Raw genomic sequence first — 13,318 nt, 5'->3', positions numbered from 1 at the left:
AAACACACACTGTCGATGCTGAGAGCGGTCCTGCTGCTGAGGTTGGGGTCATCCTGTAATCTCTTACGAACTGCCTCCAACGCTTCTGTGACTGGGATGCAAGTGAATGGATTGGATTTATATAGCGCTTTTCAAGGCACCCAAAGCACTTTACAATACCACTATTCATTCACTCTCACATTCACACACTGGTGGAGGCAGCTACGGTTGTAGCCACAGCTGCCCTGGGGCAGACTGACAGAAGCGAGGCTGCCATATCGCGCCATCGGCCCCTCTGGCCAACACCAGTAGGCGGTAGGTGAAGTGTCTTGCCCAACGACACAATGACCAGGACAGAGAGAGCAGGGGGAACGAACCAGCAACCTTCCGGTTACAGAAGAGAGATGTAACGTCGTACGAGACCATGGTTTCATCTGCCTCCATAATGACATCTCTTACCTTCTCATCAAAGAGTTCTGGATGTGGTGTTCAGAGCTGCTCACCAGCAGGTTGAGGATCGAAGCCAGAAACTTGGAGATGTTACAGGTAACGGAGTTGATCATGCAGACAATCGGTCTTAAAGGTGCTTCCTGGTTATGTATCTTCAGTAAACCATACAGACTTGGTGTAGACTCCCCTGGGTACAGCCTGTGCTATGAGGTCCGGTCAACAGCCTTGTCTCATTCTAACTGCTTCAGATGGTCTATCACCCTCTTCCTGTATATAATAGATATATGTTAGCTCCCTTGCAGTGTAAGGCTCGAGTAGTACCCCAGCTGTTATTACACGAGGAGCAGAAACGTGCTTTATTGAAAAATATTTGAGGTTCCATCTGCTGGGCCGCATTAGACCTTTGGCAGGTCAGATGTGGGCTCCTGGCCCCATGTTGGACACCCTGTTATTTGAGGAGCTCACTGTGATATTGTCACGTTTACCTTTACATGAGCTTCAGCTGCTTCTAGCTATGACGGGATTAGGACTGAGGCGTGTTACCTCATGGCTCCCTGCTGCACCGGGTTCTGGTTCTGAGATCACTCAGGGTTCTGCAGAAGACCGTCTGTCCTACGAGCAGGTGAGCGATCCTCGAGCCGAGAGAAGTTCAACGACTGTTTTCGAGGTGCTGAGAGATCAAACTCAAAGTATCAGTCTGATAACAGGTGGAACAAATTTATTGTCTTATTACCATCGAGGTTGTTTTTATCTGGAATCGCCGATCAGCATCTGTGATTTACCTTTGTGCTAACCTTTGGAGCTTTTTACCTGCAGACTCGTGTTTATCAGAGAGATAAGAGCCGAGCTGCTCTGAGCTGTCAGACTGTCAGAACAGACACTTTCTCAGAAGCTCCAACTCCAGGTGAGTCGTGTCTTTATGCTCGTCTCGCGCCTGAATGTGAGCGTTTGTCAGACGTGAGCTTGACGGAGACTCAGAGACGGTCACCTGCTTTAAAAGATAATAATCATTTTCATCTGCAACAAATAAATCAAAGAAATCATATAAAGTTTCCTTCCATGTTTAGCTGGAAACATTTGTGAACTCTTTTCTATATTTCCCCAAAAAGCAGAAAAAGAGAAACAAAGTAAACAAACAGATGGAAAATTGATTGATTGATTGATTTAATGAGCAAAATGATCCGAAGTGTCTGATCTGTGAAACCTCGCTGCTGGTTTCTACTCGTGGACGGACTCTGGCTGTCTGACCTTTAATGGAAAAACCTGATGAAGGTCTGAGGCAGATTTATGGAGTCTGGTCTTTAGCCTGATGAGCATCAACCGCTCTGAAGTCATCAGACAGACGGATTGTTGTTCCCATGATTCATTTCTTCAAACATGTTGAGAAGATCCGACTCTGAAATTCCTCTTCTTGTATTATCGTGTTTTTGATGATATGAAGCTCTGAAAGGTGAAATCATTTCAGTGTGTTTCCTACAGACAGAATGGGAAGCAGGAAGTCGCTGTGCTGTGGGTTTTCAGCTCTGGAAGTGACGCTCGGCGTCATCTTCGTCGTTATGACCGGCGTGTGCATCTCGCTGGTTGTACTGTACGTTACCAGGGAAACGCACGCAGGTGAGAAACTGCTCGATAAAACCTCAGATGTTCATGCTGTCGTGTACTCGGAGCTTTGTCGACTTTGTTCCGACAGCGTGTTTGGAGGACGGACGTCCTTGGTTCTGGTCGTCCGTTTGTCTGTTAGCAGTCTAGCGTCCTCAGTTTTCAAGATAAAATGTTAAAATTTTGTGTGATGGTAGATACCAACAACAGCTCGAGCTGATTTCACTGTGGTGATATTGAGTCAGGGTCAAAGGTCACAGCAAATATGAAAATGAGTAAAAACTGTGTTACCCACAATCTTTTAAGAATTGTCTTCAATCTTCACCACAACGGTCCCGGGGACACGAGTGCCCACGCTGGTCAAACATTTGACCTTCATTGTTAGTGTCGAAGGTCAAAACTGACCTGGAAAAACCTTGAGAACCATATGGAGTCAATGTCGTATGAAAGGGCGTTGAGATAGCTGACCAGCACTTTTTATTGTTTTAATATGACATCATAATCGCACACTGCATGAATATATCTTAAAACCTCAAGTTTGTGCAGTTTATGTGCAGTCACAAGGTCACAGGTCAAAGGTTAGGGTCAGGTGAGGGCGGAGCTGTCCTCTGAGTGCTTGTTAATGCTAATCAACATAACAGTTAATAGGAAACTTTGTTCGTGCATAAATGTCTGTTTTATGTTTCAGCAGCTATGATTCAAATTTCAGGAGCAAAAAACATTTGCAGGAAAAACTGACCATCCAACGGCTCGACACGCCCGACCAACTGTTACTATGGGGACGATCCTAAACACCCATGTTTACAGACCGGCACCTTTAAGAGCGCCACATGAACACAGATGTGCAATTTACTTCCTGATTGAGCTTCTGCTTTTATGTGATTGGTCAGATTCAGTGATTTGTGGCACAAACTGCTGTCTGATTATAAAACACTGAATCAGGTTCATTCTCAGTGTTGTCACAGCAGATCTAAAGTATGAAAATATTACCAACATCTGAGGTCGTAATGAATTCAAATCTGTCGTCCTGTCAGATCCAGAGACTCCGCCCCCTCAGCACACACCTTACCTGATCGGCGTGGGCCGAGCCGACTGCACCGGACCGCCGGCTGATGTCCCTATGGTCAGTACCACAAACTCACTCATGCTGCCTTCAGGGACTCGTGCTGCGTTTAACATGAAGTCACCCATATGTGCACAGAACTGTGCAAAAGTCTTGAGCCACAGCTCAGTTCTTTATGCTTTGCTTCTACAGAGACAGACCTTGTGGTTATTTTTAAAGTGCTGTTGAGCAACAGTTCTCCGGGCTCCTGCAGGTGGGTCACAGCTGTTCTCTGGAGTTCTTCTTCAGAACTTCAGAGAACAGCTGGGGAAGTAACAGTTAGCCAAGTTACTGTTCATTTTTTTCCACGTTAACAATATACGAGCACAACTTCTCGTTCTGAAGAGATGATCTCAGTGTCAGCACACATCCAGCTGGTGGCGCTCATAGTCAGTAGTTGCTGCTGCCTCTGTAAGCCGCTTTGCAGCCCACCTCCACCCGATCTCTGCCATTTAAACTATTTCTGATTCCAGCAGCATCAGAGCTGCTCACTGGAAGCTGCACCTGGGACCTTCACAACTGAATGACATTCCTCAACTTCAACCAACCACAGGCGATGGGAATTGGGCGGATCCAGCCGTAAACATTTCTGAACTTCCTGTCAAGCAGACCCAGAACTCTGACATGTAAATGAGTGCAGATGAAAACAGCAGCAGAGGACCTGCAGAGAACAAACTCCAAAGTCTGCCGCTCCGGTTCGACTGGGTGTGCTTGGACTGATAATCTTTATGGTCTAAGTGCCGAACGCTGAGCGGTCATAAAAACATTAGTGAATAGGAACATATAGAGTCTGTTGGAAGCAGCAGGATTATCGTCTGTAAAACCTTGTCTGTAATCTGGGTTCTGGCATGAAACACATCCTATAGCCAGCATGACTTTCATCGTCGTAGAAGGCAAAGACACACAGATCACACTCTGTGTGAGAATGTGTGTGTGTTCAGGTACCACAGTCACATTTGTGTGAACGTCTGTGATCCTGCAGACGCGAGCTGCCCACTCACACTTTAACAGGAACATAAACAACTGTGAAATCACTGTGAAACTTCATTAATCTCACCTGCTGAGAAGGTTTTAATGTGTGTGTTTAGATGGGCTATGCAAACCCTCAGCAGACGGCTGCAGGCATACACACCCGTTTGTACAGCAGAGCCTTCATCGTCGATGACGGCAAGCGCAGGGTGGTGTTCGTCACGGCAGACATAGGAATGGTTTCACAGAGGCTCAGACTCGAGGTGACCACACACACACACACACACACACACTCTATTCAAAGTTTTACTTTCTGGGCTGAAGCGGGTCTCCTCAGCAGATCATCTGCCTCCACCTCCTCCTATCCCAGCATCCTCCTCTCTCTCACCCACCGTCTGAATGTCCTCCTTCACTACATCCATCTCCTCTGAGGTCTTCCTCTCCTCATCCTGCCTCCATCCTCCACCCTCCCTCCTCTGCACGTGCTCAGACCATGTCAGCCTCTCTGACTCTGAGCGGTCCCTCTGATGGACTTCTTCTTTATGACCTGCATGTTTATCAGAGATTTTACACTGAATCTCTTCCTGATACAATCTTTCCCATTTATCTGGGTCTGGGATCAGCGCTGGGAGCCCCCGCCCCTGCTGGGTGTTACCTCAGCTAACCTCACGCTGTAGTTTCACCGCTGTTCTTATTGTTCTCAAGGATGATGCATCGACATCATCAGAGAGTCTTAAAGGTCTCACAAATGTGTGGAGACATTATCCTCTGATCGCTGCTGTGTGTGCTTGACTTGTACATCTGTCTTTGTGGGGACCAGTGTGTCTCATGTTAGAGGTCTTCACAAAGCAGTACGTGTGTGTGTGTGTGTGTGTGCAGGTTCTGCAGGCACTGCAGGTGAAGTACGGGGATCTATACCGGCAGGACAACGTTGTTCTGAGTGGGACTCACACTCACTGTGGACTCGGTGGATATTTCCAGTACACGCTGTTCATGATCACAGGCGGTTACATGAAGGCTGCCATCGAGCCGTTGGTCAACGGCATTGTTAAGGTGTGTGTGTGTGTGTTTTTTGATGGACCACAGTAAACTCCCACACATTCCTATGTGTTCCTAATCAGTTCTTATTCTTCTACCCAGCAAAGACACACTGGGTAGTTCAGGGGGGATGGAGAATGCACTTTTACATGATTACTTTTATTAGAAATGTTTATCTGTCAGGGTAAGGTCGTACCGATGAACTGTGTACTCATAATTGAAACCCTGATTCCAGAGTATAGACATAGCCCACAATAACATGAAGCCCGGCAGGGTCTACAGGAACAGAGGAGAGCTGGACGACAGCAGCCTGAACAGAAGTCCTCACTCGTACCTGAACAACCCCGAGGAGGAGAGGCGCAGGTAGATAATAATGAATGATTTATCGGTTTGTTTCTATCAGTACATCCCTGCAGCTCTGCTGTCGCTTCTATAGATCAGCTCCACAGCATAAGGAGAGCCGTTCTAGGCTTTACAGCCTGAAGACATGTTCTCCTCTGTAAAGCTCAAAGCTTCGTAAACTCTCACAGAGACAGGCTGCTGGAAACATCTGCAGATCTTCACCTGCACTGCTGCCACGCGATTGGCTGATTTGATCAGGTGTTCATGTTATTGATCTTTCAGGTATAAGTGGAACACCGACAAACAGGTGCTGGTGCTGAAGTTCACCGATCAGGATGGAGACGGCATCGGTATGATCAGGTACAAACGCACACAGCACTCCTTCAATAATGCTGCCATCGTTTGTTACCATCATTATTCTCACTGAGCTTTGCTGCTGACAGCTGGTTTGCTGTCCACGCGGTGAGCATGAACTACACCAACCGCATGGTGAGCAGCGACAACATGGGCTACGCCTCCTACCTGTTGGAGCAGGACAAGAACCCCGGAGGGCTACCTGGACAGGTAACCTGAAGAGGTTGCATCAAAGCCCGACCACAGTCTCAGAGTTTGTGATTTTTAACATAAACTCAGTAAAAACCAGAAACCAGAAGATAAAACAAGATAATTATTTTTTTGCATTTTTGGTCATTTTGGTAACAAAGTGTTTGAAAGACGAGTTTCCAGCTGAACATTTACTCGTTATGGTTTATTTGGGTATATAATTAAAGTGTTTCTTTGTGTGTGTGTGTGTGTGTGTGTGTGTGTGTGTGTGTGTGTTTCAGGGAAGTTTCGTTGCTGGTTTCTCCTCCAGTAACCTCGGTGACGTCACTCCGAACACCAGAGGACCGTACTGTGTGAACACTGGGCTGCCCTGTGACTACCTGAACAGCTCCTGTCCCATAGGAGGGGTAAATACACAACACACAGACACACACACACAGACTCGTTAAGATAGTTAATAAATTGCAGAAGGAAACCGATAAATGTGTGTCTGCCAGACTGCAATGTGTCTGGCGTCCGGACCTGGAGAAGACATGTTTGAGAGCACTCGGATCATCGGACACAACGTCTACCTGAAAGCCAAGGTACGTGTGCCTCGTTTCAGAAAACAACACAGCGTCACGTAATGATAAAAAAATCTGACAAGCTTTGTGCTTGTATTCACTGCCATATCGGGACGTGTGTCGGTTAGGAGCTTTGTGGGGACTCACTGCTTATGGGGACAAAAGTCAGACCCTCCAAATATTCATTGTTTCTCTGTCTTGACTTTGTCTTTGCTTCATGAATGTTCCTTTAAACCTGAAAGGAATTCCATTAGCATCCCCACGAGTGACAAAGTCACGACTGTGTGCTTGTTGCGCTGCCCCCTGCAGGAGCTGTATGCAAATGCAGTCGAGGAGGTGACCGGCTTTATTCATCATGCTCATCAGTGGGTCAACATGACTGATGTCACTGTTCAGATCAATGAGACACACACGGTCAGCACGCACACACACACACACACACACACACACACACACACACAGATTAAGAAATTTAGATTAGAAATTTTATTCATAATAATTAAAATTTGATGTCATGTTTCCCAGGAACAAATTTTTAATCGTTTCTTCATTCATTCATTTTACAGACATGTTTTCTCTTGTTCTGCGATGTGTGGGACAAACAGCAGCTCCTAACAGATAACTCAGCTTCTTTTAATGTGTTAGTTTCTTTTTAATGTGAACACAGGGTAAAAACGCCTCACAGAGAAAAGCTGTGGCAGCACGTTCCTGCTTCTGTTTCACATAGAAGCTACGCTGTCTGTGTTTCAGGCGAGCACATGTAAACCAGCTCTGGGTCACAGCTTTGCAGCAGGAACAACAGATGGAGGCGGAGGCCTGAACTTCACCCAAGGTGATTCTGTCCCTCAGCTCACATTGGGCTGCAAGCCTGCTGAGACGGGCTGTGATAACCTGACTGCGTATCTCTGTGCATGTAGGCGCTGTGGAAGGAGACCCCTTCTGGGATGGGATCAGAGACGCTTTGCTTGGCCCACCGTCCAATCAGACGAAGGAATGTCATCATCCCAAACCAATCCTGTTCAGCACAGGGGAGGTGAGGCGAGGCTCACACGTACAAAATACAGTCTGTGATGAACATGGATCCAACATTTATGCTATCGCGTCAGACAATGACCCACAGTCAGTGTATCACTACAGTCTGACACTAACACAGGTTATGATGCTTCATCCAGCTCCCCACAGGCTTGACTTTAAGTTTCAGGAAAGAACCTGGACTGTAAATCTGGACTGTGAGGTCCAACTAGCTCAAAAGAAAGTTGGGCTTAAAGAGAACAGGGCTCAGAACAAATCTACTAGAAGCAGGTAAAACCTGAGAGGTGGATTGAATAAAATAAAACGGGTAAAGAGGCTGTCGTGGTGTGTTTGTCTGTGCAGATGAACTGGCCTCTGCCCTGGCATCCTCAGATCGTCGACGTTCAGATGATCACCATCGGCTCTGTGGCTGTCGTAGCTGTTCCTGGAGAAATGACGTAACGACGTTTTACCGACAGCTGTTAATGCAGCCAATGATAACACAGCTGCTTATAACACAGTAATAACACTCTGCTGCATATATATGTGTGTTTTTCTTCAACAGCACCATGTCAGGGCGGAGGTTACGAGAAGCTATCAAAGGGGTGAGAAACGACACATCAACACTTCATATGAAAACAGTTCTTATTACCGAATCTTCACAGGTCACATCACTATGTTGTTACCGTGTTATAACCAGTGTTGGTCAAGTTACACTGGTTATAACACCAGTGTAAAAAGTGTTGAAAAAAGTAATCAGTAACTAATTAGTTTAGCGAGTTTCTCTGTGAGTTTCCCATTACGTTGTTGCGTACTCGGTGCTTACTTACTGATTACCTATTTTCAAAAGTAATTAATTACTTAGTTACTTTTTAAAAACACGATTTACAACCTGAGTAGCTGATAAAGTGATAGATCTTTCAGCCCAATTCTACTTTTTCTACATAATCCATCATACAAAATGTGATCAGATGGAAAAGTCTCTTTTTAAAACTTGTTTTATTAGTTTTAACCTTTTAACTTTATGCATCAAGCAAAGATTTAATTATCTGCAACATTCTCTGACTGGAAGAAATTTGTTTAACATTTAAACCTATTTTCTGCACATTCCAGCTCATAAAATAAAATGTTTTTTGTGTTTACACTCAGTCTTTCAAATAGATGCAAGTAAAACACAGCAGAAAATAAATAAAGTCAAAGACTCAGCGGTCCTGTTGCTCTATTTTCACCTGTAAAGCAGGAGTGGGGTAGGCGGAGGTTTACCCTGGTGCAGGTGTGCCGCGGTCAGTGGAAGAATCCGCGAGTTTCTCTGTGAGTTTCCCATTACGTCGTAGCTACTCGGTGCTTGTTGGAAGTTTAGGGGTTTTTTCGCTGTAAAAAGAAGTTTTCTTCCCACGCACAGCGGACACTAATGTTTTTGTCACTTTTTATGGAATCAAACTCAAAGTAAGGTCAGTACTTCCACGCTTTAAACGCTGCACGCTCATACTCTCTCTGCACTCGATATGTGATCCATTGTTGATCTGCACACAGCTGTTGTCACTAACGTCGCACTCGCTTACGTCACTGTCATGAGACATTCTCTCAAAAAATCACGGTTTCAGTAACGCAGTAACGCAGCGTTCCTACGGGAAAGTAACGGTAATCGAATTACCGTTTTTACAATAGTAATCCCTTACTTTACTCGTTACTTGAAAAAAGTAATCGGATTACAGTAACGCTGCCCATCTCGGATTATAACTGTGTGTTTACTGTGTTGTTGTTACTGTGAGCCAGGAGCTGGAGTCAGAGGGAACTCTAAAGGACATGGAGGTGGTGATTGCCGGCCTCAGTAACGTGTACACTCATTACATCACCACCTATGAAGAGTACCAGGTACACATCTGCTGAACTTCATGGGATTTGTAGTTTTTAGAGTCATTTGCTAAATTGTAAAATCCAAATCAGTGTTTAAATAAGATCAACTGGACATAAAACAGTCAGATTTGGAGAAAGTACTCAGTTACTTAAATGAAATATCAGAGTAAAATTAGTAAGACGGTGGAAAGCAAACCTGTGTAAATGATTACAAACTTTTAAAGGTGTCCCTGTGGTGGTTACACTGTTCCTGTGATGCCAACAGATTATCATCACATCTAAACATGAGTTTCATAGCAGGGAGGGAAGTAACGATTATTTTCATTCTTCATTAATCTGTTCGTAGATTTTTAATCAATTGTCTAATTAATAGACACAGACAACCATTCACACCTATGAGCAGTTTCTATTTAGCCTGTCCCCACAAACTGCATGTCTTTGGACTGTGGGAGGAAGCCGGAGTACCTGAAGAGAAACCCACTTAAACACGGGGAGAACATGCAAACTCCACACAGAAAGAGCCTGGCCTGCCCGTGGAATTGAACTCAGGACCTTCTTGCTGTGAGGCAACAGTGCTAACCAGCCTCCCGGACAGCTGCAGCAACAATTAGTTTGCATAACCAAAGAATTTCTGCAAAAACTGTCAGAAACCGTCTCAGGGAAGCTCATCTGCATGCTCGTGGTCCTCATCGGGGTCCGGACCTGACTGCAGTTCGTCATCGTAACCGACTCGAGTGTCGCTCACATTCGATGACGTCTGGCACATTGGAGAGGTGTCCTGTTCACAGATGATTTTACTGCTCAGGGCAGATGGCAGACAGCTTGTGTTGCCTCGTGTGGATGAGCGGTCTGCTGACGTCAACGTTGTGGATTGAGTGGCCCGTGGTGGCGGTGGATCCTGAGGACCATTGTTGTGACATTTATCCGTGACCATCACCTCATGTTACAGCGTGATAATGCACGGCCCCATATTGCCAGGATCTGGACATCTGGAAGCTGAAAACATCCCAGTTCTTGCATGGCCGGCATACTCACCCATTGAGCATGTTTGGGGCGCTCAGCGTATACGACAGCGAGTTCCAGTTCCTGCCAATATTCAGCAACTTTGCACAAGTGTTGAAGAGGAGTGGACCCACAGCCCACAATCAACAACCCGATCAACTCCATGCCCATTGCACACCTTTTGCCTCACGCAGGCAACACATCTCCATTAGATGTGTTGCCTGCGTGAGGCAAATGGAGGCCACACCAGATACTGACTGGTTTTGCTACATCTGTGTGATCAAACTGCATATTTCAGAGTGGCCTGTTATTGTGGGCAGTCTCAGGCGCACCTGTGCAATATTCATGCTGTCTAATCAGCGCCTTGACACACCTGTGAGGAGGGATGGATGATCTCAGCAAAGGAGAAGTTCTCACTCACACAGATTTAGACAGATCTGTGAACAACATTTGAGAGTCATGGCTCCTTTGTGTTTGTAGAAAATGTTTCAGATCTTTGAGTTCAGCTCATGAAAAATGGGAGCAAAAACAAAAGTGCTGTTTATATTTTTGTTCAGTGTATATGTGTGTGTGTATATATTAATGGACATTTAGCAGGGTGGAAACTTAGTCTGATTGTCTATTTTTCAGGTGCAGCGGTATGAAGGCGCTTCAACCATATACGGCCCGCACACGCTCAGTGCCTACCTGCAGAAGTATCGAGGCCTGGCCCGAGCCATTGCTCAGGTGGGAATGGATGGATTACACCTTTCATCAGCATTCATGAGCACATTGGAAACACGGGGTCACGTTTCCCTCAGAACAGTTAGTGAAAGAAAACGAGGTCAGCCCACAGAGCTCAGTTTAAACAGCAGATTTTTCACCAGTTTATCTGAAACGAGCTGCAGTGTGAGACCGACTCTCTCTCTCTGCCAGAGAAACACGAGCAGAAGAATATTTCATCACAGGAATTATTCTGTAACGTTGCTTACATGTTACTTACTCTAGACAAAAGAAAATCACAGGAAAATCTTTTCCAAATATAAAGATGATGGAGATAAAACATGAAACTGAACCAAAGTCAGACGGCTAAACGTCCGTCAAACTCATATTCTGAACATGTTTTACTTCATGTGAGGTGGAAACAGATGAAACAGTGAAAAGGTTCCATCAGTCAGGACACATTTCGCTGCGTGTTGTACTCGCATGTGACACATAAAGACTCCTGAATGAATGAATGAGGTTGCAGCAGAAATATTTCATAAAGCCAGGGCCAGTCGGATGCAAACAGTCAACAGCAGACCCTCACTGCAGTGTGAAGCCAATCCTATGTAACACTGCTTGCTGACATTAATCGTGTTTCCAGGACAGAGTCTCAGAGCTGCCAGCCGGCCCTCAGCCTCCCTTCTTCACAGAGAACCTCTTTAATTTTGTGCCCCTGGCGCTCTTTGACAGAAAACCTGAGAATATGAGCTTTGGAGACGTCCTGGAGCAGGTTTACCCCGTTTATAGACAGGTAGGAAACACTCTTACTGTGTTCCTCAGGGTCCACGCTGATGACGCCGCTCTGTGTGCATGTGGACAAAATGAGTCTTAAATATTTAATGTGGTTTTCAGGGTGATGTTGTGACTGTCACGTTTGTAGCAGGAAACCCGAGAAACTCTGGAGATATTGTAAGAACTCTTCTTCTTCATCCACCTGTATCCTAGTGTTTCAGCCACTGTTAGCTTAGCATTGTTAGGATACTTGAAACGTCTTTCTGACCTCTTCCTCTCGTTTGTTGCAGAGGGATAAAACTTTTGTCACTGTTGAGATTTTTGACAACAGAACAGAAACCTGGGAGGTTGTCCACAACGATGCATCATGGGAGACCAGGTAGATTAATGTGTAGCTGTGCATCTCAAAAATCTGATCAGGATTTTAAAAACAACAAAAAAACCTTCTTCTGTAATTTTATTTTAAAAAAAGGTCAACAGCTCATGAAATTCAGCAGAAACCTGATTTTTAGAATATTTCCTTTGGTCAAAAAAGGATTTATACACTCAGTACTTGGTTTGAGTACCTCGTCAGCCTGCGGTGCTGCTGACGGGTTACTGAAGCTCGGGTTGCTTTGGTTGGAGCTGGTCGAGTGTTTCTCGTCCACTCCAGACTTTCTGATTGTGTCTGCAGGGTTCAGGTCAGGTGAGTTTCCTGACCAATCAGAAACACTAACAATATCATCAAGCTATTTGATAGTATTGGGCACTGTGAGAAGGTGGAATCGGCAACCAGTACCAATACCAGCAGATGACCCGGCACCTTTGTCTACCTGTAGGTTAAGTGTCCTCTCTGAAAGAACACAAAGTCTAAATTTTCTGGAACCTGGATTTCTGATTTTCACGAGCTGTAATCACAAAACATACAAACAGAAACTAAAGTCAGGTTGCAGACGTTCCTCTTTTAACTCAGGGTCCTTTGAGGAGTTAAAGTCGCTTGTCTTGCTGCAGGTTTCACTGGCTGAAGGGGTCAAACCGGGAGAGCAACGCCACAGTGGAGTGGCAGATTCCCCCGACGGCCTCGGCGGGCTCCTACAGGATCAAACACTTTGGCCACTACAAAGAGCTGAAAGGCCTGCAGCCGGTCATAACGCCGTACGAAGGCTCGTCGGACGTCTTCGCGGTCACCGCCAGCTTCTACTACGAGTGAAGCGGTTTGAGACGACACGGCCGACCACCATCCAGCGCCAAGTCCTCCAGGACTCATCAGATTTTAAGAGGCTGCATGTGCCGAAAAATAACTCAGACTATATGTGAAATCCAAATAAAGCGTTTAAACGTTCTGTGTGAAGGTTTGCATCACTCTGTGAGAGACAAAGAGAAACCGACACAAACATTTGGAGTCGCG

General features: G+C 45.5%; 1 protein-coding gene across 1 annotated transcript; it reads left to right on the top strand.

Annotated features, from left to right (window-relative positions):
• The first annotated feature begins 928 nt into the window (after positions 1 to 928).
• asah2 (N-acylsphingosine amidohydrolase 2) lies at positions 929 to 13,134 on the top strand. Its single transcript, XM_082543354.1, has 22 exons — positions 929 to 1,051; positions 1,246 to 1,333; positions 1,909 to 2,043; positions 3,063 to 3,151; positions 4,219 to 4,362; positions 4,979 to 5,152; positions 5,373 to 5,500; positions 5,762 to 5,839; positions 5,923 to 6,043; positions 6,304 to 6,429; positions 6,520 to 6,606; positions 6,895 to 6,999; positions 7,336 to 7,417; positions 7,503 to 7,618; positions 7,960 to 8,054; positions 8,162 to 8,201; positions 9,373 to 9,471; positions 11,086 to 11,181; positions 11,801 to 11,950; positions 12,052 to 12,108; positions 12,222 to 12,310; positions 12,922 to 13,134. Exons 1-22 carry the CDS (start codon positions 944 to 946, stop codon positions 13,118 to 13,120), a joined length of 2,406 nt encoding a protein of 801 aa, XP_082399480.1. The 5' UTR covers positions 929 to 943; the 3' UTR covers positions 13,121 to 13,134.
• Positions 13,135 to 13,318: the final 184 nt, after the last annotated feature.

Source organism: Aulonocara stuartgranti (genome assembly GCF_965226115.1).
Source record: "Aulonocara stuartgranti genome assembly, chromosome: 8".
NCBI lineage: Eukaryota > Metazoa > Chordata > Actinopteri > Cichliformes > Cichlidae > Aulonocara > Aulonocara stuartgranti.
The sequence above is the reverse complement of the archived record's forward strand: the minus strand, read 5'-3'. Positions and strand labels throughout refer to the sequence as shown.